At 52.6% G+C, this 23,729-nt stretch overlaps 7 protein-coding genes across 7 annotated transcripts; 1 reads left to right on the plus strand and 6 right to left on the minus strand.

Annotated features, from left to right (window-relative positions):
- Positions 1–1,945: 1,945 nt before the first annotated feature.
- Positions 1,946–5,779, plus strand: J4E92_002554 (uncharacterized protein; the record flags this gene model as incomplete). Its single annotated transcript, XM_051493957.1, has 3 exons — positions 1,946–4,147; positions 4,191–5,051; positions 5,264–5,779. The coding sequence occupies 3 exons, from the start codon at positions 1,946–1,948 to the stop codon at positions 5,777–5,779; spliced, it is 3,579 nt and encodes a 1,192-aa protein (XP_051355636.1).
- A 5,234-nt stretch (positions 5,780–11,013) lies between these two features.
- MET3 (Sulfate adenylyltransferase) lies at positions 11,014–12,951 on the minus strand (the record flags this gene model as incomplete). Its single annotated transcript, XM_051493958.1, has 4 exons — positions 11,014–11,654; positions 11,709–12,626; positions 12,724–12,873; positions 12,933–12,951. 4 exons carry the CDS (start codon positions 12,949–12,951, stop codon positions 11,014–11,016), a joined length of 1,728 nt encoding a protein of 575 aa, XP_051355637.1.
- Positions 12,952–13,638: 687 nt separating this feature from the next.
- On the minus strand, positions 13,639–14,598 carry J4E92_002556 (uncharacterized protein; the record flags this gene model as incomplete). The annotated part of the gene is made up of 2 exons (XM_051493959.1): positions 13,639–14,381; positions 14,430–14,598. 2 exons carry the CDS (start codon positions 14,596–14,598, stop codon positions 13,639–13,641), a joined length of 912 nt encoding a protein of 303 aa, XP_051355638.1.
- A 1,807-nt stretch (positions 14,599–16,405) lies between these two features.
- Positions 16,406–17,199, minus strand: J4E92_002557 (uncharacterized protein; the record flags this gene model as incomplete). The annotated part of the gene is made up of 2 exons (XM_051493960.1): positions 16,406–16,869; positions 16,941–17,199. 2 exons carry the CDS (start codon positions 17,197–17,199, stop codon positions 16,406–16,408), a joined length of 723 nt encoding a protein of 240 aa, XP_051355639.1.
- Positions 17,200–18,344: 1,145 nt separating this feature from the next.
- Positions 18,345–19,641, minus strand: J4E92_002558 (uncharacterized protein; the record flags this gene model as incomplete). The annotated part of the gene is made up of 2 exons (XM_051493961.1): positions 18,345–19,313; positions 19,366–19,641. 2 exons carry the CDS (start codon positions 19,639–19,641, stop codon positions 18,345–18,347), a joined length of 1,245 nt encoding a protein of 414 aa, XP_051355640.1.
- A 568-nt stretch (positions 19,642–20,209) lies between these two features.
- On the minus strand, positions 20,210–21,265 carry J4E92_002559 (uncharacterized protein; the record flags this gene model as incomplete). Its single annotated transcript, XM_051493962.1, has 1 exon — positions 20,210–21,265. One exon carries the CDS (start codon positions 21,263–21,265, stop codon positions 20,210–20,212), a length of 1,056 nt encoding a protein of 351 aa, XP_051355641.1.
- Positions 21,266–21,550: 285 nt separating this feature from the next.
- Positions 21,551–23,492, minus strand: J4E92_002560 (uncharacterized protein; the record flags this gene model as incomplete). Its single annotated transcript, XM_051493963.1, has 3 exons — positions 21,551–22,849; positions 22,899–23,365; positions 23,444–23,492. 3 exons carry the CDS (start codon positions 23,490–23,492, stop codon positions 21,551–21,553), a joined length of 1,815 nt encoding a protein of 604 aa, XP_051355642.1.
- Between the last annotated feature and the right edge of the window lie 237 nt (positions 23,493–23,729).

A 23,729-nucleotide genomic window follows, 5' to 3' on the forward strand; every position in this document is an offset into this window, starting at 1 on the left:
TTCCGTAGTGGAAGATTTGCCGGAATCGCCCGTTTTATCACGCACAGCTTCGTTCTCCCCTACGCTTAGTACTCGCCGGACAGCTACCATGTCGCCATCTCAGTTACGACAAGGTCCTTCAAGCCCACTATCTGTCGCTGATAACGCATCTGAACAACCCATTCTCTTGAGTCTAGCTTCACGCCAGCCAACGCTTGCAAGGCGCCGTACCAGTACAGCAACAGCCAGGATTCAGCGACAAGACTCTGTTAGGCCCGCTTCACCACCTAGTGCGGATGATTCAGAAGCACAACCTGTGATTTCGCGTGCGACTTTTCGCCAGCCTACACTGGAGACCCGCCGCACAAGCAGTGCAAAAGCCAACAACAGGCGGCAAGATTCTATCGGATCCGCTTCTCCGTCTGCTGCATATGACTTGGAAGCACAGCCAATCATCTCACGTGCGCCTACACAACAGGGCACTTTAGGGATGCGTCGAACAAGTACCGCAACAGGTAGCGTCCAGCGCCAGGACTCTATCAGACCCACTTCTCCATCTGTTTCGTATGACTTGGAAGCACAACCTCTCATCTCGCGAGCGTCCACGCAACAGGGCACGCCAGGGATTCGTCGAACAAGTACTGCAACAGGTAGCGTCCAGCGGCAAAACTCAGCCAGGCCCACATCACCACCTGCTATGGATGATTTGGAAGAAGAGCCCGTCTTCTCGCGTGCAGCTTCTCGGCAGGATACGCTAATGGTTCGTCGAACAAGTACGATGTCGCCGAATATTGGACGGCAAGAATCGATGTTAACCACCTCTTTGCCTGTGGCAGAGACCTCGCTTGAGCAGCCGGCCCTCTCGCGTGTGGCCTCTCGGCAGGGTACGCTAATGGCTCGTCGAACAAGTACGATGTCACCGACTGTTCAACGGCAAGAGTCGATTTCAGCGACCACGTTGCCTGTGGCAGAGCCCTCGCTTGAGCAACCGGCTCTCTTGCGTGTGACTTCTCGTCAGCCTACGCTACCCGTCCATAGAAGAGATACGACATCACCCACTATTCAGCGGCAAGAGTCGATGTTAGCCACCACGTTGCCTGTGGCAGAGCCCTCGCTTGAGCAACCGGCTCTCTTGCGTATGGCTTCTCGTCAACCCACGCTACCCGTCCATAGAACAAATACGACATCACCGACTGCCCGGCGACTGGACTCCATTGTACCAACGTCATCACCTGTTGCAGACGAATCGATTAGGCAGCCAGTTCTTCTACGTGCAACATCACGTCAGCCTACGCAAAGAGTTGAACGTACAAGCACAGTGACACCGGCTATTCAGCGGCAGCCTTCGACTATACGCACCCCCTCACCTGCGGCAGAGATCTCATCTAGGATGCCCCTTATCATTCGTGTGGCATCGCGACAGCCTACACAGGGGTCCCGTCGAACAAGCACGATACCATCAGTTGTACTGCGGAACGACTCTCCAAGGCCCGAAATCTCTCCCGTCCTGTCTCTCGCTGCGGATGACGTAAATGATCAGACGTTCCCGCCTCTTGATTCACGCCAGTCTACGGTGGAGGTCCGTCGAAGAAGCTCAGTACCGACAACTGCTCAGCCAAATGACTCTCCAAGCCTCGAAACCTCTCCAGTCCTGTCTCTTGCCATGGACGAGTTGCCTGATCAGCTATATGCATACTCTGATACACGTCAGACTGCGCTCGAAGTTCGTCGGACAGGCACTGCTCCGACAGATGAGCTAGTCACATCTCCCGATCTGTCGCCTGCTGAATAGGATACGCTTGCACAGCCCATGTCATCTCGCCGGGTTTCACGTCAGCCAACGCGTAAGGTAACTATCCGTGAGGCCGAGATTTATCGTGCGCCTTCGCATGAGCCTCCATCGGACACAGAGGACGTCCTTGAGCCGGCGATCTTGTCGCGTTCTATCTCATCCCAGCCTACGCGCATGGCGAGCATTCTTGCTATATCTAAAAGTCCTGTGGATCCGTCGAGAGAAGCAGATGATGCCGCATCCGAGCCTTCGGTAGACGCAGAAGTTACACAGCGCTCTTTCGAGCGGCAAAGAACCATTCGGAGGGAAACGATGCCCAATGAGCGGCTCACCATAGCCGACAGAACCTTGTCTTCCAGTCTTCCGCTTCGTACTCGTACTGGATCTCTGATTATCCGAAGTGCCGAGCAAGATGTTGAAGCGCCGCTTGATGAACGAACAGAACTTGAGAGGCAGGAGGTTCCCGCATCAATCCACGTCCCTGGCCGCGATGAGGACACTGATCAGGTTGGGAGATCGCCCACGACCGCTTTCGAGGCTGACTCGGAACCTTTCGCGCTCCATATGTATCAGCGAATGGCCGAGGAGCCATCTGAAGAAGAACTTGAGCCCGAGAGCCAAAGCGCTACTTCAGTTGGTGTCAACAATCTCGAAGAACCGGCTGGTCAGTTCGAAAGAGCATCCACTGCGAATGTTACATTCGATCCCGAATTACTCGCACTTGACGTATATCAACGGATTGCCGAAGAACCGCTTGAAGAGGACTCTGAGGCTGAAAGTCAAAGCGCTATCGCGTCGACCAATGTCAACGTCATTGAGGCAACGAGTAGTCGAATCCAGAGAGCACCGACTGCTAATGTATTATCGAATCCGAACTCTTTTGCGCTCCGCGTATATCAACGCATCGCTGACGAGCCACTTGGGGAAGAACCTGAGCCCAACGCTATTGCGCCGACGAACTCCAACAGCACTGAGGATATGACTAGTCAAATTGAGAGAGCACCGACTACTCAAGTCTCTCGGACAGTAGAGCCCTTGGAACATGTCAAAGCTCGAAGCCCGACTGGCACGATGCCCCCCGTTGAGAGACGTGCCACACAGACTTCACCCGGGTATTCAGCGAACATACCACGGGCTGTAACAATAGCTCGCGACGTAGAGCGCAAACAAAGCAGTGCTGCTCCTGACCAACTCGATAGAGCACTTACCATGCGATCCTCTCCAGCACTGGAGCCTTTGGTATATATCGACCCTGAAGGCCTGCCATCAAAGACTGTCCCTCTCGAAAGAGTGAGGACACAGGCTTCACCTGAACCCTCAGTCGATGTACCACGGGCGTCAACAATACCTCTCGAATCGAATCGAAGACGAAGTAGCGCTGCTCAAGGGTTCACGCCATCCGCCCGAGGACCAGAGCCTTCAGTACACTCCAGCGCCGAAGCTGTGCTGGATGAGACCCCGCAGGTACAGGGAAGATTGAGAGTAGCGCCCACAGAGCCTCGCACAACCGATCGTCGACGCAGCAGTGCGGCCCCTGGTATCACAGCGTCTCCTCCACAGACCATCCTTGAGAGCATAGAAGTCGGAGCGCAAACTAAAAGCCAGACGAAGAAGCCGAAGCAAGGCGCGAACTACCCACCTGAGCAGCAATATCCGCCAGCGCCTGCATATCCCCTACGGGAGACTCCCTCATGGACGAAGCCGGACACTCAAACTCCATCACCAAAGGTGAAAGCTGAGAGTCCGCCCAAGAAGAGAGGATGGCTTAATCTCGGGGCCAAGCCAGAAGAGGAGTCTTCTGAGTTAGAGGGAATCAAATCCCGTCAATCAAGCCAGCCTGCCCTAGACCCATCAGAAGTGCAGCCATTTCTGGACGCGGCACCTGGGTCGCCAGAAGCCCCAGGGGGAACGCAAAAAAGGCAAAACAGCTATCCGAACCAGACCAGACAGGCTACCTATCGTCGAGACTCCAGTGCCCCTCCTATCCGAAGGGCCGACACTCGAACAAGACAACCCTCCGTCTACGCTAACAAGGGCGACTACTACCCAGTCAGTCCGATCCTTCCAGACCGCATTGACAACGGTTCGCAGCTCCAGCCTTCACCATCTCGAAGAAACAGTTACTCCATCCCACAGTCAGCCTCAATACCCGAGAATTCGCCTCAGGACGAACCGCGTGCGCAATACTTCCGTCGCGTCTCGTCAGGCCCCTCCCGCCGCCAATCGCAACCTCAAGGAGCTCTCTACATCCAGAAAGATGTTGCAGTCAGTTCCAGAGCACCTACGTTCCAGAATAAGCTGGAGACTGAGGACGAGACTTCTCGAACGAATCAAGAACGCCTTGAAGAAGACTTCCAGGAACCCGTCCGGAGAGACGTACGCAGACGGACTGGAATGGGAAGCCCAACCTCGAAAGCAGAAGCAACGCCCAAAGAAGGAGCTCAGTCGCCTGAGACGCGGCAAAAGTTTTCTCCAGTTCCCCAGAAAGAAGGCCCGTCAGACGAAGGAGAGTCAGATCATTCGCCGAGCAGGTTTCCGGAACTGTCTGGTGCTCAAGTGCCAAGGGGACAAGAGCAAGAGCAAGAGCCAACAGCACGAACCGAAGAACAAAGGCGGACTGAAGTGGTTATGGAAGAAGATCCTGCGCCTGCCGACGCCAAGGGTGCACATGATGAAGAAATACCCACCCGCCGACGCATCGATAACTCAAGCGGGCCCTTCGAAGATGACAATGCCTGGATCAACAGCACGGTTGACCTCTCGCGCTCAAAGACCATCCCAAGAACATCCCCCGGAGATGAAGGTGATCGAAGACTTTCAGGTGCAGACCCAGAAGAAGCGCAAATCGCACGAGCAAACACTCGTCGTGCAACCTCAGGACGAGTGCCTGATTCCGCAACAGCCTCACAATCTGCACGAAAAGATTCAACAACCGCCACGCGAAGGCCATCGTCGTCAGTCAAGAGGACGAACACGCGACGGAAGTCATCAGCCGTCGGAGAAGACAGAGCAGCGCCAATCCTCACAGAAGTACCAACGGTCTCCAGAGCACCGACACGATCGGCAACGATCCCCTCAATATCTCGACAAGCCAGCATCCGGCGAGGGTCTGCCGCTCCTAGAAGGGGTACAGCAGTCTCCCCAGAAGCTTTGCCAGACATTCAAGCCAGATCAACAAAGGAAAGCAGCTCAAGGTCAACCCCGCGGCAAGAGTCCAGAGGTGCGGCCTCGCCTGTCGCGGTACAACCAGGTCGACGGTCATCTACTGCGACTAGAACAGGTACGCCAATCTCCAGAGCGGCGTTACCAGAATTTGGAGCCTCAAGGAGAGGGGGAGACGGACCTATGTCGGCCACATCACAAGGGTCGCGTGGGACAACATCGCCAGTCCCAGCTTACGACAGGGGGAATTCTCCTGCCGGAATACAACCACCGAAAGGTTCATTGGGTACAACCCAGCGCGCAGACCAGATCTCAAAACAACAAACCCAGTCAAGCCCACGACCAGAACCAAGAGATGCTAAGCCAGCAATGCCGCGCCGAGTGACCTCATACGGAATGTATGAGTCCAGCTCCAGTGATCCGTATGCTTTGCCCAAGAAGGCACCGCGGAAGGCAGCTGCCCTAGCCCCTTCAAATGCCAACGCAGGTCTGTCACCAGCGACGCAACAGACTGATCCCAAACCCCCGGCGCTCACTCGTAGAGACTCACTAAAGCCACGGCGCAGTCCCACGTCAAGGATATCAGAACTTTTCGGGCGAGAGAAGGGCGCTAGCCCTGGGAATGGAAGCCAACAGAAGCAACAGCAACTACCCCCACTGGGTGCCACGAAGACCGGCTTAGCGCCTGCATCAGCTGCAGCTGCAAAAGTATCCGAGACGGATGCCGCAATGAAGTCATCCCAAACGCAGCAAGCACAGCCAGTGAAGGTTCAGGCAAAAGCTGCGCAAGGAAGTGGGATTACGAATCCTCTTAGAGGGCGCTGGGGATGGGGATGGGGAAGATGATCGACTCGAAGTGTAGGAATGGGTTGTTAGTGGGATTATGAGAGGATGCTGATGCCCTATGATAGGTTTTAGTACGTAGAGAAAGACAGTTCGACAACCTAAGTACTAAATCAACTACTTCAACTCCCTAATCAGATTGTGTCACCTCCTAGAAACAAGCGATATCACAACATCGCGTCCAAATCACAACTAATGGCTTAGCTGCACTTGTACAACGAATATGTGATATTCTTCGCACTAAATTGAAAGGCCTGTATACTTGTGTTGAAAAGGGTCCGTTTCCAAGGCCCGAGTTCCGTCTTGACCACGTCATTTACACCTTGGAATGGCCTTAGTTCCGCGCTATCCCGCACTAAGAAGGTCGCTAACCGCATCATCCGGAGTATGAAGGTTGCAAAGGAGAAGAAGCATCGTCCATGGAAAGTCTAAGTTGTCGCTGGACTGAGACGTCTGCGTCATACGTGGCAGTCGTCATGGTAAACGCCAGTACATACATACAGTACTGACATGGGCCCGATTCAGTAACAAGTCGCATGATCAATCGCTCCATCTCTTCAAGACCGTACCTGCAGCCAACCAAGTCATCATTGTCGTTCCTGCATCGCACCTCTCTGTCAGCCTAAACAATTTCAATCATGTTCAAAACACCACTATACATATTCATCGCCTTCTTCAGCGTTCTAGCCGCGACGCAAGAAGTCCCCCCAGGTGTCACGAGCCTCGGTGGCATCAATCCCACAGTCTACTCTTCAGCTGCAACCATTGTATCTGCGTCTTCGCCATCTGATGCATCGGCTCAAGCGACTAGCACGGGTGCGGCGAATGCTCACGGTACGTGACCCTGGCTTCTGGTCTTTGTCGTGGTTTAGAGATTGCGGGAGGCGATACTATTAGGTAGATCAGAAAGCTGACCTTTTGCAGAAGTAAAATATGCTGCTTTGTTCGGTGTAGGAGGTGCGGCGTTGAATGCGTTCATGTAGAATTATGGTTGGACATGATAAGAATCGGGTGTTGGAGGTAGGTGTCGCACCGTCCGCACCAACAACGCCACAGCGTACTCTACAATCTACGTAGAGCAGAAGACAAATGTCACATTACATGAATTTCATCGAAAGAAAAGAAAAGGCTTACTATACCCCATCTCTCCGATTCTCAAATACCCGAGCCCGCAGCCCACAAGAAAAGCAACGTCCCAGCCTCCCACGCGCACCAGCCTCCGCGGACCGACCCCTAGAACGTCATCACTTCCAAGCTCGCATCATTACCCCGATCTACAACCGCGCCACCATCCACGTTCCTCGACACGCCCTTAGCTCCAAAGACACTCCCAAGCCACTGAACAGCCCTGCATCAAAGCATGTGCCTTCGTACTCGTACCTCTATGGTTCCTCCCAACCCACTGCCGTGACATCTTGCTGCGATGAGATCGTCGTCCAAGAGCGATTGTACTCTTGGAAAGGTGATTGTGGCTTTTGTTCTTGACGATTTGGGACGAGAGGCTGAGGCCATGCAGATGGGTTGTGCTGTTTGAGTGGTTTGATGGGTGGAACAGGGCGTCATGGACATGGTTTCTGGACTGTATTTGGAGGGGATAGGGATAGGATGGGATGAGATGGGTGATGCAATAGTATGGATTTGGATGGATGTAGAAGATTCGTACAAGTTCGGTTAACTCCTCAACCGCCAATATATCTACCACCATATCGAGACATGACAACTGAGCTCAAAACACTTCCACTGACTGTGAATACCAACGCATTTGCGAATTCCTTCTCAGGTTCAGGAACGCTGCTATCGACATTGAGTTGTGAAAGTTCTCTTGCCATTTCTCTTTCCACTTCCACCTGGATAGCCAACGTGACGAATTTCGCGGCTTCGTCGTTGGGAAGGGAATAAGTCTTCCGAACTTCTTCCACTGTGTTCACAAGGTAGTGCACCTTTCTCTCTACGTAGGCTCTTTTCTCTTTATCGAAAGAACCAAGGTCGTTTGAAATCGATACATGGTCCGCAAATAGCCTGAGAAATTTGGCAATTCTGGGGCTGGAAATGTCGACAGTTGAACAAAGAGAGAACTTCGTGCACGCTATGACGTAACTGGAACTTATGATTAGTTTCCTTCGTAATGTGTAGACTATTGATCCGTACTTACGGGACAGCTGCGTCGATTATCCTATAGTCCAGAAATTCTCTCAGACTGTGGAATTCGGTGGGGGGCGGGGGGTGATTGATGAAATCCATCAATCTTGCAACTACCTCGGCTCCTCCGTCACCGATGATGCCATCTTGATCATGAAGGCCTTGGATAGTAGCATGCATGGCCTTCTGCAAGATCGAGACTGGTTCATCGTCTCCGTAAGGCATTTGAGCCTTTAGTCGTGATACGAATTCGTTCTGAAATGTTTGGATCTGCCATTCAGCTGTTAAATATGTGGAGCCTCAACAGTTTGGAACGACTCACTGTACTTTCGTCACTCATCTCCCATACATCTGTACCAGAAGTGATTAGAGTAGTAATATTTCTTGTAAGATTCCGCTTACCATCAAAGATGAAGATGTAGACAATAGTCTCAGCGATGAGTTTCAGTCGCTCCTCGCTTGCAGCCGGCCACAGATAAGCACAGAACCGAGTCCAGTTATCATGTAACATCGGCAGCTCCTTAGCGGCTATCTCAGAGTACGATTTGCCTCCATTCTTCAATATACTTGTCGCAGTTTGGTCGGAAGCAAAATGCTGTAGCAGCACTCGTGTTGCTTCTACAGCCATTGGCCAGTGTATGTTCTGTCTTACATGGTGAATCGAAGAATACCATGGAAGTTTTGCATGTACAGGAAAGACAGGAATGCTGTTCATGCTAAGTCTTTCACACTCCTTGATCAAGTATCCAGTTTCAATCTGAACTGCGTTGATGACTGGCTCAACACTGATAGTCTCAGCCTTCAGATCAGGGAAGCAGGACAGGTCGACAAAAGGTGGCATGGACGCTTCATTTGTTGGCATGTAGTCGTGACTGTATCTGACTGGCCAGACAAAACCATTGTGGTCTTTGGAGTTGAACAACCCTAATGGAAGATTAGTTTCATCTAAGGTATACGACACGTAGAGCTAACCAAGGTCAATGTCTTGCTTCGCTTCCATCATGACGATCCGTTCAAGAGTAGAGAAGGGAGTAGAGTTCAGGCCGTTGTCTTTGTGCGAATACAGACAATAAATACCTTCATATACGCCTCTTAACCAGGCGCCATTGTTGTAAAGCAGGGGTACTTCTTACGTCCACGTCAGCAGCATAGTCGTGTTCAATCACCTTTGCAATCTTTCCTTAAACGTCCACAGCAAAACCGAAGCTATTCCGTTTCTTTTCATTGCCGCATATAATCATCAAAAGCCTATTGGTTACTGGCGATCCTTAGATAAAGGCGGCGAGCGTCATCAGAATCTCTTGGGCTTCCCACTCCATCCACCACAATGTAGAAATCAGAACTCCCAGCATGCTTTCAGGTAATAATGGAATCTCGGGACTGAATAACCCAAGAGTCCATCGAGCTTCTCTGAAAAGAGATCATCTTTTGTACATGTTCTTCTAGCGATGTTGTAATGTTGAGTTGTGGGGGTGTTGAGTTTTGTGGGTATTAATTACAAGGGCACAATTAGTCCTATGAATCATGTATTATGGCACATCACTCACAGAGGTACGATAAAAGACGCTATCCTGAGAGCGACCCTGAAGCGGCAATATGAGACCCACGCCTGCATCTGGCCGTGCGTTGAACAGGCATCGTCGGAGGGTTGTCGCGCTGCACTGTTGTGATGTGGAGCCCTTGACAGCTCAGCGCGGTACGGGCGGAGCGTGTGGGCGGAACGGCAAATAGCTAACGATAGCCAGCGACGACAGCTATCAACAGGCCACCCCCAACGCTGCATACAGCTCCCATCGCCGACATGCCACCGCCTGCTTTCTCAGCCTACAATTTGCCTTGCGATGCACCTCACGTGCGATGGTGCTTGACGTTGCGTACACCACCTCGCGCCATCTAGTCACCCACCCAGAATAACACACATGCGAAGGACTCGGCACATGACCAAAAAGAGGGCAATTTGTGGACCTGCATCAACGCATGTGGTCTGTGTACCCGCACCTTCTACGGTTCCTCTCAGCCCACTACCGTGACATGTCGCTGCAATGAGATTATCGTCCAGGATTGATTGTACTCTTGAAGAGGAAGTTGATTGTAGCTTGTATTCCTGACGATTTGGGATAGGAGGCTGAGGCCATGTAGATGGGTTGTGCTGTTTGACTGTACGTGGAGGCGACGGGGAAAGAATGTGATAAGGTGAAGTCATGCAATATTATCGATTTGGATGCATGTAGAAGATTGCATACATGTACATGTACAAGTGAGTGATGGCATGGTACTTTATCTTCAATTCCAACTACAATCTCTCGCACTACGTACACCGCCGCATACAAAGGCTGTTGTTTATTCCAAGGCCTGAACTGTCCAACATCGTCTTCTTCTACCCAGCAAATAATGCCAATCTCCGACGCCGAGACAACCGCTTCAGGAAACACGCTAAACACCTCAACCCAAGCACCTGCAGAAGCTACCTCAGCTGCTCAATCAGTCGCGTCGTCAATTGCATCCGAGGCCTTTTCTTCGGCGTTGTCGTCTGCTGCGAGTAGCATCTCTGAGAGAGTGGCTGAGAGTCCGAGTGCGAGTCCGACGGAAGGTGCTGCGGCGCCTACGAAAGGTGTGTTGATGTTGATTGAGAGGATTGAGAGGATTGACGGCCCGGGGATATATGCTAATCTGCCTGAGTAGATGCGCAGTTTGCTGCTGTGATTGGGGGGTTGGCTGTCGCTGCTGGGTGGTTTGTTTGAGAAGGAAAGAAGGACAAGACAGAGTCGGGAGCGAGACGTCGCTAGCAACATACACCTAGGCGAAAAGGCTTGATCACTCTGGAATCAACTACACGTCATGTCGCGTTTGTTTCGTACGTACGACATGGTGTCATCACATCGACATCAAACAGCCTTCACGGTGACACGCCATGTATTTGAAATCAGGAAAGCAACAAAGTTGCCATTCATAACCCATGGTCTAAACCTTGTGTCTAGGTAACCCATCGTCTATACTGCGCATCTCAAAACCCGGCACCATTAAGCCAGGTCGATTCCATATCCATCAAATCATAATCGTTAAAATCCAAAAACATTTCGAAACGCTTTTTCTCATGTCTACAACTGTGTCAGAAGACCCTGGCTCTCCAAGAGCAGGACAATCTGGTGAACGGCCGTCCTGACGTTGGTAGTCGACAGGTCGACAGTCAGGTCAGCGTTGGCGGGCACCTCGTATGGGTCGTCGACACCAGTGAAACCCTTGATCTCACCGGCGCGCGCCTTGGCGTATACACCCCGCTTGTCGGTCTTCTCCGCATGCTCGAGCGGGGTAGAAACGTGGATCAGGTAGAAGGATCCGTATCGCTCTACCGTTTGGCGGGCTGCCTTTCTTGAGTCCTCGAAAGGAGCAATGGGCGCAACGATGGCTGCTGCACCAGCCTTGGTGAGCTCGGCGGCTACAAAGGAGATGCGGGCAATGTTCTTGTCACGGTCGGATCGGCTGAAGCCCAGCTCGCTGGAGAGCTCACTGCGGATGGTGTCACCGAGAAGGAGCGAGACGGAGCGACCACCCTGCTGGTTGAGGGTGACGTTGAGAGCGCGCGCGATGGCGTCCTTGCCGGAGTTCTGGTAACCTGTCAGGAAGACAGTGAAACCCTGTTGGCTGCGGGGAGGGTGGGATTCGCGGAGGACGCGAACGACTTCGGGGTACGAGAACCATTCGGGGATCTCCTGGCCGGTTCGGAGGCGCTTGCGGAGCTCTGTTCACAATGTTAGTTTCCAAACCCTAAATGAAGGAAATGCAATTGACGTACCAGTTCCGGAGATGTCGAGGGTCTTGATGCCCTGCTCAACCTCGTTCTTGGGCTTGTACTCGTCCGAGTCGGGAAGGTAGGTCATCTGGAGGAAGGGAACAACCTCGATGCCGAGCTCGTCCCTGTACTTCTCGACGGCGTCCTGGGCGTCGTATGGACCGTAGAAGTCGACACCCTTGGAGTTCTTGCCTGGGCCAGCGTGGTCACGGCCGACAATGAAGTGGGTGGCACCATGGTTCTTGCGGATGATGGCGTGCCAGATGGCCTCGCGGGGACCAGCCATGCGCATAGCCAGAGGCAGAAGAGCAAGGACAGCCATGCCGTTGGGGTAGCGGGGCATCAGCGCCTGGTAGACACGGACACGGGTGAAGTGGTCAATGTCACCGGGCTTGGTCAGGCCAACGACGGGGTGGATGAGGACGTTGGCCTGGCGAGCGCGGGCAGCGCGGACGGTGAGCTCACGGTGAGCGCGGTGCATGGGGTTCCTCGTCTGGAAAGCGACGACCTTGGACCAGCCAAGCTTGTCGAAGTGCAGACGCAGCTCCGCGGGGGTGTATCGGAGGCCGACATAGTCGTAGTGCTCCAGGCGGTCGATGGCCTCGAGCTTGCCGCCGACGTAGTACTCCTTGACCGTCTCGTAGAGGTACTTGATGGCGGGGTGTGCTACGTCGTTGTCCTTGTCGAAGACCTCGCGGGCCTCCTTCTCCTTGTCCGGCTGGTAGACATCGTCGACGGTGATGATGGCCAGGTTGCGGTCGTCGCGGAAGTCGCGCAGGGCGATGCGGGCGCCTTGCTTGACGCCGACCTCATCGATGGTCTGTTTCGAGATGTCGAGTGTGATGGGAATGGAGAAGAGGTTGCCGTCGGCGAGACGGTTGTCGGACACTACGCCGTCGTAGTCCTTCTGGTTCATGAAACCTGCATCATGCTGTCAGGGGCCGTGCTGCTGCAAACATCGCAAACACGAGGGGCGCCTTCGCTGCCCCTCGCCTAGCGCTGCGGGATGACGACTTACCCTCCAGAGGTGAAAAACCTCCGTTCAGGATGAGCTCCAAGTCGCAGAGCTGCCTCTCGGACAGAACAATAGCCGGAAGCTTCTCAGCTTCTTCGAACAGTTCCTTGCGTCGGGGCGCATCGCGTGCGATCAGGTCCTTGAGGACGCCGCCTGTTGTCCCCTCCGTCAGCATTCGTGACCAACTCCAGCGACTCTGTTGATCAACTCACCATGGGGTGCGTTCGCCATGTCTAAAGAATATGTGAGGAATATAGAATCCGGTGGTGGATCTGGTCAGGTAGTTCGGCGAAGACTTGATGTCGTTCCTGACTATACAAGACTGGCTTCGCGAAGGAGGTTTTGGGTCACTCAGACAGAAAGATGCGCGACTAAGGACTACAAGGCGGGACGGGTGGAAAGGGCTTTTTATTCCCCGGGTTCTACGGACACTTCAGGCGCCATGTCCCCGATTGTTGACCATAGGCTTCTCTGGATTTTCTCTGCTTGCAGAGACTAGGGCACAAAGCGGGTTGTTGTATGGGTCGGCAGATCTTGGAAGCGATTGCGCAATTGCACGCGATAGTTAGAGCCTGTCTCACCCGGCTTTTCGTTGGGCGACGCGACCACAGTGACGTGAGCGGAGCGGAGAAGGAGCAACTTGTCCTGCAGTTTGTGTTGCGCTTTAGCGATTTTCAGGAACACCTCACGTATATGACAGGTCTAGCGCAATGCTGGAAATTCGTTTGATTCATGCGGGAGCTTCATTGGCTCCTGCGTCGGTGGTATCTCGGCCCCGTATATACATAATCGGATGCGACTGCCGCAAACCCCATTCTTTCGTGACCCAAACCCCATGCTATGCCATGTCCCATAAATAACCCAAACGCCCATGCTAATGCGGTACAACAAGTAGGAACCAAGATATCCTACATCACCCTAAACGTTTAAAGAGACTTGTTGCAGCTTGTTGGCTAGGTCCTCGTTTTGCTGCTTCATCGCCTGCTCTTGGAGGAACTGAGCATATCGCGACTTGGGGTTGTGGATGCCGCACTCGGACTTGTTCTTGCCCTTCCAGCGTCCTGCTCGCTCGTCCTCTCCAGCAGCTACTGGCTGTGTAGAGTGCCAGTCACCGACACTCTTGTAACCCTGGTTGAGAAGGTCGTTGTATGGGACGTCGTTGGCGTCGACGTATTCCTTGACCTGGGCAAAGTTCCAGTTGGCGAGAGGGTTGATCTTGATGAGCCCGGCCTCGTCGACCTCGATGATGTCCAGATCTCCACGCTTGCCACCTTGGCTACGTCGGCGACCAGTCAAGACAGCCTTGACCTGAAGTTCAGAGTAGGCACGCTCAGCAGGCTCCACCTTGGCAACGTAGTCGTAAAGTTCGTCGTTGGTGTCCCACAGCTTGTCACCGTGCTTGGCAGTAAAGTCGTTGACGTTGTCGCAGCCAGCAGGCTTGTAGACGTGTACCGGTGTTCCGTATCGCCTCCTTACCCGGTCAACAAGGGCATAGGTTTCGTCAAAGTGGTAGAGAGTGTCGAGGAAGATCAAGTCGATGTTGTGCTTCAAAGGTCCATCGAGCTTCGAGAGCATGTCTACTGTGACCAGGCCAGTAAGACCAAAGGCTGTGGTCTGGAATAGTCCAGGCAGAGATGTGATGCACCATCGGAGGATGTCTACTCCAAGTTAGTTTAAGAAACTTTCAGGAATAAAGTGCCATCACGTACCTTGAGGCTCAAGCTTCTGGAGCTGCGCGTTGATAAACTTCAAATGAGGCTTCGTGAAGTAGATCTCAGGTAGGCTCTCCTGACTGGATTCGGCTGAAGCATAGCCAGATTCCTCGCGGAGTGTAGGCTGCTTGTAGGTGTCAACCTTTGCGAACAATGGTGACGACATCTTCAAGATCGTGTGGCGGAAGTTTGGGGTATGGCAGGCACGTGCGGAGAAGCCAGAAGGAGTATGTCTTTGTGGGTTGGTGTCTAAATGGAGGTTTCCCAGGAGAAACTACTATTATCAATCGTTTGAGTCTGGAGGTGGGAAGAGGGAGAGCGACCACGGCCTGGAGTATATATTGGGCGCCGCCATCGGGATCGCTTTGTAACCATCTCCGCAAGGTGCGATAGCTGGGGGTGAAGACGTGCGATCACGCAATTCGCGCTAGTACATGGTGGAGCAAAACTCTTCCTCCCAGCCTTATGTAAGGCAGTCTCGCCAATCATCCGGCGGCAGTAGACGTTTTGCTACTTCTGAGGCTCGGACGACGTCTATGCTCATGCACTCCGCGGCTGTGCGTTGGTTGGAAATCGCCCGATGGTTTGAGGTTTTGTCATCAACGTCATCCCGTGGACGATTACCGAACAATGCGAATGGCTGAAGTCATGGTGATCTGGCTCTGGCTGACGGACTAGACGGACGGACGGACTGCCTAATCATGGGCTGAGGAATGCCATGTCGTCTCATCTTGACTTTCTCTTGATGTTTGCCTCTGCTGGCAATATGGAGTTGGTGGAGTGCCCCGGCCCATCGGCAAGCGCCGGGCGATCGCGTCCGGGGCCTCGCCCAGAAGACTTGTAACACGCATCAGGATTCTCTGTTAAACCATCGGTTAGTGTGAGTCGTTGTGGAACGTCAGGCATATTTACCTATAGCTGTCCATGCTTGAGGCTGAACAATTTTTCTAGCCTCCTGCACGACTCGGTGCACCTTATACTCGTGGGGCGCGAGATCCGTCGTCCTGATTTCCGCATCTGCAACAAGCATGTTGCTTTTGGTGGGCAATCATGTCGCGCGATTCCCGCCTGGGCGCTTCGTGATAATCTTATGTCGTGTTGTCGGTGCTGTTGTTGTCGTGAATGGTGGCGGATGTCATCGGCGGGGTCGAAGGTCGTCTGTCGCACTAAATCGCCGCAGCTAACCGGCATGGTCTACAACTCTATATCAATTGGATGGAGTTTATTACCGCAATCAACGAATCACCTCATACAAGGAAAAAACTGAACAGGTCTAGAGCCTACATTAACACCAAGTCATCTATCTTGTAGGGTTTTAAGTTCATGTAGGCTGCAGGCCTGTTCAGTTTTTTTCTTGGTTGGCGTGGAATCGTTCTTGATTTTTGTGCAAGCACCATGTCCGAATTCAAGGGTCTTCTCCCATGGATGCGCGAAGATTGAGAACGTACGCCGAAACCATGCGATTGATAGCAACGATGTACTGGTGAGCTTCAACACTGTCGCGCAATTTCGGGAAGGGTGCATAACTGCAGCTGCTGAGGTGTAGGTGGAGTACGTGACCGAAGAATTCCATGGAGAGAAGGTGCGAATTGCACAGAGAAGTAGTCGAGAGCTTCGAGGATGACCGAAGAGTTGTGGTACATTGAGCGAAGCAGCTGGGTGGCGGATAGATCAACACTCATAACATCCTAAGCAACGTTAGCAACCGTCTCGTACTCTGAGGCCGCCATGATGAATGCGAGAAGGGTGAGAGGGTATGAGAAGGCAGAAAGAACGAAGCGGGGTTGAGATGTGTCAGACATACCTGAGAACGGCAGTGACGACTTCGTCGTTGCCAAACAGACGTTGTGGAAGGCGCACACCAGTCGAGGCAGTCTCGACCAAGCTCCACATTTGATACGTTCATTGGAGCACAAAACAGTCACTATTTGGTTATCGAGGCAGAATATAGAAAGGGGAAGACTGTCATCACTCTACTCTTCCATAGCATCCAACACGGCAATCTTCCCTCTCCACAACTCCTTCGCATTCCCCCAAAACACCTTCTCCTTCTCCTCAAACCTTAATTCTCCCGCCCATGCCAACCCATCAATATTAGCATCCACATCCCAAAACCCGATGCCATACGGATAATCCGTGCCAAACACCATCTGACTAATTGGAATTCCCATTCCTTCCGTCAGCCCTTTGACCTGATTGGGCCACACTGGTCCTGCACTATCGTACCAAAAGCGCGTTTTGTAGGCTTCCCTTGCTGCAGTCGAGATGTTGGGGAAGCCGAGAAGGAAACGCTCGGAGATATCGGGGAAAGCGCCTGCGCCGTGGGAGATGCGGAAATGGAGGGACGGGAACTTTAGGAATGTGGATGAGGCTGTTAGACTGGAGATGGCGCGCGCAGTTTCGAAGTAGAATTCTCCGAGACCGGAGCGAAGGGGTGCTGTGGCATGTTGTCAGCTCGCTCTAGCTCTTGGTCGTTTGTGAGCCTGAGTTTGGGAAAAGAGAACTCACATGGTCGAGAATTTATCAATCGGCCATCGTCGAGCTTGATGGTGGGCTCCGTTGGGTGCACAAAGACTACCTCCCTCCCATCGCCTCCCATTTTTCCGGATTTCTCTTGTAGAAACTTCCACAATGGATCGAAAGTCTCGTCCCCCGGGTACATGCCCTCGTGGTTTGTTAGCACACCAACACCCACTGGCTGTTTCCCCACCATTCCAAACACGCGCTTCAACTCCGTGATCGATTCTTCCACATGGGGTAGCGGCATAATGGCCAACCAACTAAATTTCTCTGGATAGATCCTGCAAAGTTCCGCTGTGAAGGAGTTGAGTAAACGCGCAAGGGCAACTGTCTTCTTCTTTCTCAGCTCTTCGTCTCGTTCAGTCAAGAAGGCGTTAGCCTGGGGTGTGGAGACGCAGAGTACAGAATGAGCGACGTGGTGTTCACTCATGAATTTGAGGTGGGATGATACGTTCCAAGACGGCGTTGCGCGGCCTGCAGCGTTCAATTCGAGGGCTCGGAACCAGTCTGGGATGGGGCTATGAGATTTGTCAGTACATAGGCACACATACGTGCGTCTTTGTTATTGTGTTGTGTAGCATTTGAGCTTACTGTGTATGCGTATCGACTCTCTTCGAGGTTGAGAAGTCAAATTCCTTCACATTCACCATGCTACTCGCTAGCAAAGCGATGCTCGCAATAGCTTCTTTGGCAAAAGGTAATACTGTTAGGTCGATGCCATCTTTATATGCTTCATATTGTATCTGCATCCATAGTTTGTTCTCGTCATGTTGTGTACCATTCGAGGGCGTTGAGTATGGCTTGCCGTAGGGATACGCCTTTGTCACGTTAGTATGTCTTGTTCAGTGACAGCATTGTAGCACCAGATAACTCTTCTTCCACTTTGAAGCACTCACCATTCTTTCGCTAGACGACATTCTGATATGAGGGAAGATGGTGACGATGCTTGCAGCTGTGGTTAGAGTCGAGATATAGACTGCTCCACATGTCAGTAAAGATAAGGAAGGGATTCGCATATTTGACAGCTGTAGCTCACTCACAGTCTCGCAAGCACGAAGCGAAATATGGTTCATGTATTCTTGTAGAGTGAACTAATCGTTGTTGTTGTTGCTGTTGGCCCAGTGAGTTAGCTGCAGGTACTTAGCATGCGCATGTGCGGGGAGCCGCCACTTGCGGAAGTCGCACCTGCCTTGTCACTTCCTACCTGTAAGCTGCATGTATTCCAACTGCACTTATTACTAGATGCATTAGTTTAGATGATACTTCAGACTCATTCACGCATAAGACAGACGTCACCAAGCGGACGCGCATACATCCGGAACCTTACACAAGTACATCTAAGAAAAGCACTTCCGTTCCAGAACCTACGTCTAGCTACCCCGCATTTATCAATCATGCGACCTCGGCAGTGGTAACAGCACTCTGATACTTCAAGTCCAGCTGCGGTGCTTCTACACCCTTTCCAGGAATATCACTAAGCCCCGCGGGCTCCACATAGTCTTCTTCCTTGTACCCATTAACCTTCAGCCTCAACTTCCGACTTTCGGCGTAAACCACTCTGCGCATTCGGTTGGTACTCCCAAGCGGTTGATGCTCCTTCAACCCATGCCAGCTGTTCACCGTGATGCGATCATCCCACCACGTCCTAAACTCAGGTAGCCACGAGTCCTGCGGCGGGAACTCAATGGTAGCGATTTGTTCAAACGGATATTTCTTGGGGTCCCATTCGATGCCAATGTCGTCGACGGGCTGTTCGGTGAGGTCCTGCAAGAGTTGTGCGCAGAAGCTGTAGGTTATAGTGTTGTTGAGGTGGTGTGTGCGGAGGGTCTGCGAGAGGATATTGATGGGGTCTGAGTCTTTGACTTCGGTGTTCTCAAGGTCCTTTTGGAACTTGCTGTTGGGGAAGACGCCGTATTTGGCTACGTAAGCTCCGTGGCGGTAGGCTGATTGTGAGTACTCGGGCATGGCAACCATGTGTTGTTTCGGCAGTTGTCCACCGAGTGTTGCTACGTCGGCATCAACGCGTTTGCTCTGCTCGTCTGCAAAGGTAGGCAAGTCGTTCCAGTTTCGCTCCAGTGCGTCTGCGATATCGTATGTGGTTTGGGGATCACGCAGCTCCAATACCGGGTAGTTGTTGAAAGTCCAGTCTTGCGTCTTCTTGTCTTCTCCCCAGAGCTTCTCGCCCTCGATACCAAAGACCTTCATGCCAATGCCGCGTGGCGCTGCCAGGTTGTCTGGCAAGATCTTGGGCGTTAGAGACGAGTACCGCATGATTACATCGTAGGTACCGGGCTTTGCGAACATTCCTTGGGCGAGATGTTTAGGTAGATTGTCGTGCACCGTGAATTTGCCCATAACGCACTACCCATGTTATCAGTAAAGTTTATCCCAAGAAGCCTCACGAAATACTTACACCCTGAGTCTTCAAATGCGTGCCTCTCAAACAATGCATATGCTCATTGAAGTTCATCATCTGGAAACGATTGAACTGAGCAGAAACCTCCTTGATCTTCTCTTGCTCATCGTCTGGAATGTTCTCAACACCTGACGCATCCCATTTGATGTATTCACCAGTAGCCTTCTTGTCTTGCCCACCAGCTTTGACGGTGCCGCTCGGTACTTTGCCATTGTGGATATTTTGAATTCGGTGGTACCCCATAGGGCATGTTTCGATCTTAGTTCCACTCATGCTGATGAATTGCTGGTTATGTGTGTAGGTACTCCTTGCTTCGCCGCATGCTGCTACATGGACGGCGGCCTTCTTAAGGCACCAACACAGTCCCCGTGGTCACCCCGCAACTGCATCTAGCTTCCGCCTCGCCGACATCTGCTCTTCTCCATGCTGCAGTCTGAGCGGGATGGCTCGAGAGCATGCGGGGTAGCGCGTCAATGATTCCAGTTCTTCGAGGTGTACGCGTGCGATGGATGGTCGGAAGTTGCTCCGGGAGACCCTTTCCCGTCCGCGTCGTCGATCTAGTCCGCCGCATCTGACCAATGGTTGAAAATGAATTGAAGATCAGGTCTCGAACGCATCTTTCCGGCCCATGATTTGGAAGCGTCATGATCTGTCTCGAGCGAATCGAAATACTTCTGCAAGGCGCTTTCTGCGAACACGAAACACTAGAAGCACGGACGCTTGCAAACACTCGTTGTCAAGCGTCCATTGCTGTATGTAGGTTTACTTTTTGCAAACCCAGGTGTCTAGTCCTTATAGGCCAGAGCAATCGCAAAGCAAGTAGCGCAGTAACTCCGACCAGCTACCACATCTTCCTCCCCAGACCCCCAAACCCCTCCTGCCCAACCTTCCGCCCAGCCAACTCATTCGCAAACTCTAGTTTCCTTTGCAACCCCCACTCCCCATGCTCATTAACCGCAAAAAGCATCCCCGCAATAAAGGTATCCCCAGCCCCAATTGTATCCACAACCTTTGCCGCCTCCTCCCCATCTACCTGCCACGCCTCGACATCCGCCCAAACCTCCTCGTCCCCCTTTTCAACCGCCGTAGCACCTCCAGAACCCCATGTGCAACACAGTAGAGCCCCATCTCTCGTTTCACTCCGTCTGGCTTCAAGAAAGCTTCTCGCATCTTCATACCCATTCTTCACGGCCCACAATTTCGAGTAAAACACTACATCTGCGTACTGCGCCACCTCAGCCATACCCGTCCGCTCAGGCTTCTCGCACTCGACGCTAATCTTGAAATGAGGGAACGTTTCGCGCAGGAAGCGGACACACTGCAGTGTGATCTCTGGGACGCGGCCTTCGAAATGGAACCACGCTTTCTTCCACGTATGTCCTTGTTCCGTACTGAATCTGCGGACTTGGTGGATAAATTCTTCGGCTTGCATCTCGGGGAGCTGGTTGATGCTGACGATTGTGCGGGAACGGTTTTCTTCGCTTTGGATGATGTAGCTCGATGCGGCTTCTTGGTGGTGTTTGCGGAAGAGGCTCACCTCGGATATGTTTACCCCAGGAAGCGATGTAGATATGAATTGAGAAGCCGCAGATTGCTCCTCAGGGAGCACAGCCAGCAGATGCAGGGTTTTGGGGTTGAGACGTGTTCCTTCAGGGTCGTGTTGTTGCAGCTGCGATAACACTTCTAGACTATTTGCCGTATTTCCTCCTCTTCTCCGCGTGAGAGCTTTGGCGCGTAGTTTCTCATCTTCTATGGGGAAGTGTGGGACTCTGAACACTCGAAATTTAGTAAGCTTTTGGTTCTTGGGTTTGTTGCAGAGCGTTGGAACATACGTCAATATGGTGTCGATGTAGACGGCACCAACGCATACAATATGGTTCTCGGTACCTTCGGACATGTTTCAACGCGTGAAGCGGTATGCGCAAATGACCGTGGTGTTGGCAACAGGTGGAGAAGATTCAAATGTGATAAGTTTGATAATGTGGAGCTGGAGTGTTGGAGGTTACGTCAACCTTGGAAGTGTCGCGTGACCCTTCCGGCGCGTTGGCGCGCGGTCACATGTCCGTCAAACGAAAAACACAACTGTGTTAACCAATGGTCGATTAACCAAGATACTCGCTTGTGAGAGATCTGTGCCCAAACAATCAAGTGACATTCCAGAATATTTCACACTACCGTCATCTTACCTTTGGCTATCCAGACCCTGCAGCCCCATAGCCTCTTTGGTAGCATCTGTTTTCTCGGCCTCACCCTTCTCCCTAAGAGCTACCTTCTCTACCTCATCGAAAGCCTTGAGTGCATCGCCATACTGTTCAAAGACACCCTTCCTGTAGCCCTCACAGATCTTCTTGACAAAGCCCTCCTCATTCCATCGCGCCTCAAGGAAATCCTCAAACTTCTCCTGTGGAGACGAACGTTGTACGCCCCAGGCAGCTTTGTACGCGGCTCCGAGAGCGCAAGCATTCCCTCCAATTTCAAGCTTGTATACACCGTCAGAGCCACCAAGAACTTGGCCGGCAAGTTCGGCGATGGCGGGGTTCACGGCACCACCGCCAACCATGTAGATTCTGCGAGGTTGCGCGGGGAGAGAGCCTTGGGGTTCGACAAGGGACTGAGAGCGCAATCTCAAGGACAGGAACTGGGATTCGAGGATTGCACGGGCGTCGGCTTGAGGAACGGGCCAAGATTTGTCCTCAGTCTTGCCTTGGGCAGCTTCTGGTGCTATGGGCGAGAGCTGATTATCTTTGGAAAGAAATCGCCATGTTCCTGCCTTGACGTTTGGTACGATTTCTGGTCGGGGGAAGAAGAGACCTAGACGCATAGGGTCGGAGGGTTGGGCTTGGCCAAGCGCAGGAGTTGTGAGGGCTGTCTCATTGAACTTGTCCCAGGACTTGTCGGATGAGCCTGAGGCTTTGTTGATGGCGTCGCGGATGTGCTCGCGTGCTAGACCACCATTCTTGTAGCAGAGCATGAACATATAGAGGCCTGCTGTGGTGGGGTGGTTCATGAAGTGGTATGCTGGGTCGGGCCTATACTGGGGTGTAGACATAAGGAATGTTGTTGAGGTCCCTAGCGAGACGATGGCGTCGGACGCGCGTAGAGGAAGGGCGAGGATGGTCGATGGGTTGTCACCGGTGAACGCAATGACCTGAGCCGACGATGGGAACCCATAACGCTTGCTGAAGTATGGCGAGACGGTACCGAAGCTTGAGCCACCGTCTTCCGGAACACCTCCGAGCTTCTTCTTGAGGTCCTCGACGCCGTCACTCCCTCCAGCTGCGAGCGCAAGAAGATCCTCATGCCAGCGACCATTCTTTATGTCCCACAGGTTGGCTCCGCATACGTCTCCGATATCGATGGGGGCGACTTTACCGAGAAAGACGGAAGCGAGGAAAGAGGATACGAGAGAGATGCGAGCGGTCGCTTTGTAGGCTTCGGGGTACTTGTCGTGGAAGCGAAGGATCTGAGGGCCACTGAAGCGCTTTATGGTGTTAGCATGGACAAAGTCTTCGAGAGTGCGGGAAACTTACATGATGGGCGCTGCTTCCAGTAGCTAGGGCCAGGTTCCTCGGTTCTTGCAGTGTCGCATCAAAAGCTTCGCACTGCTTCTGTGTACTTGCGTCCTGCCAGTTTGGGCTGAAAGGGTGGCTGAAGGCACCCTTCCTCTCGCCCTTTGCACCGCCTTCCAGCTGCTCGAGCAGTGTCTTGCCAGCATCCATACTGCCAAGTAGTGTCTCTGCATCTTTGCTCCAGAACACGGTACCATGTTGCATGCCCGCACCCGAGATACCCTGGATCTTGGAGAAGTCGGCACCTTGCTCCTTCAGTCGCTGCAGGACAAGATCAATGGCTTCGAGCCACAGGGCGACGGGCGCGAAAACCTCGCCCTCAGCAGGGTTTGTGAGGACACCCTTCTCAATGCCATATTTGGAGAGATCGGCATCGAAATCGACTTTGGCTTCGTGGATAAGTTTGAGATCGGAACCGACGATGATACCTAGAGCACGGCAGCGTCAGCCCTGGAGTCCAAGCTGGAAGACCAGATGGTGGGGTAGCTCTAGCGGGGTATTCGCACCTTTGAGTTGCTGAGTGCTCAAATCGAAGCCCAAGAACTGATCAGCCATGGTCGAAGTATGTCAGTGCCGTTTCGAGCTGTGAGGATAATGTTAAGGTGTTATGTTGACGAGACATGGCTAAAATAAGCAAACCATATCTCGTAGTGTTAGAGGTCCCTGCCTCACATCCACGATACGGCTACGGCACACTTACGCAAGACCCACATTGACGGACGCGCTACATCACAGGCAATTTTGCCGGCGGTGCCTGCAGAAGCGCCAGTACTTTGGCGCGGGATTATTGGA

The sequence above is a fragment of the Alternaria infectoria genome (assembly GCF_024043175.1).
Source record: "Alternaria infectoria strain BMP 0036 chromosome Unknown scaffold_3, whole genome shotgun sequence".
In the NCBI taxonomy this organism is placed as follows: domain Eukaryota; kingdom Fungi; phylum Ascomycota; class Dothideomycetes; order Pleosporales; family Pleosporaceae; genus Alternaria; species Alternaria infectoria.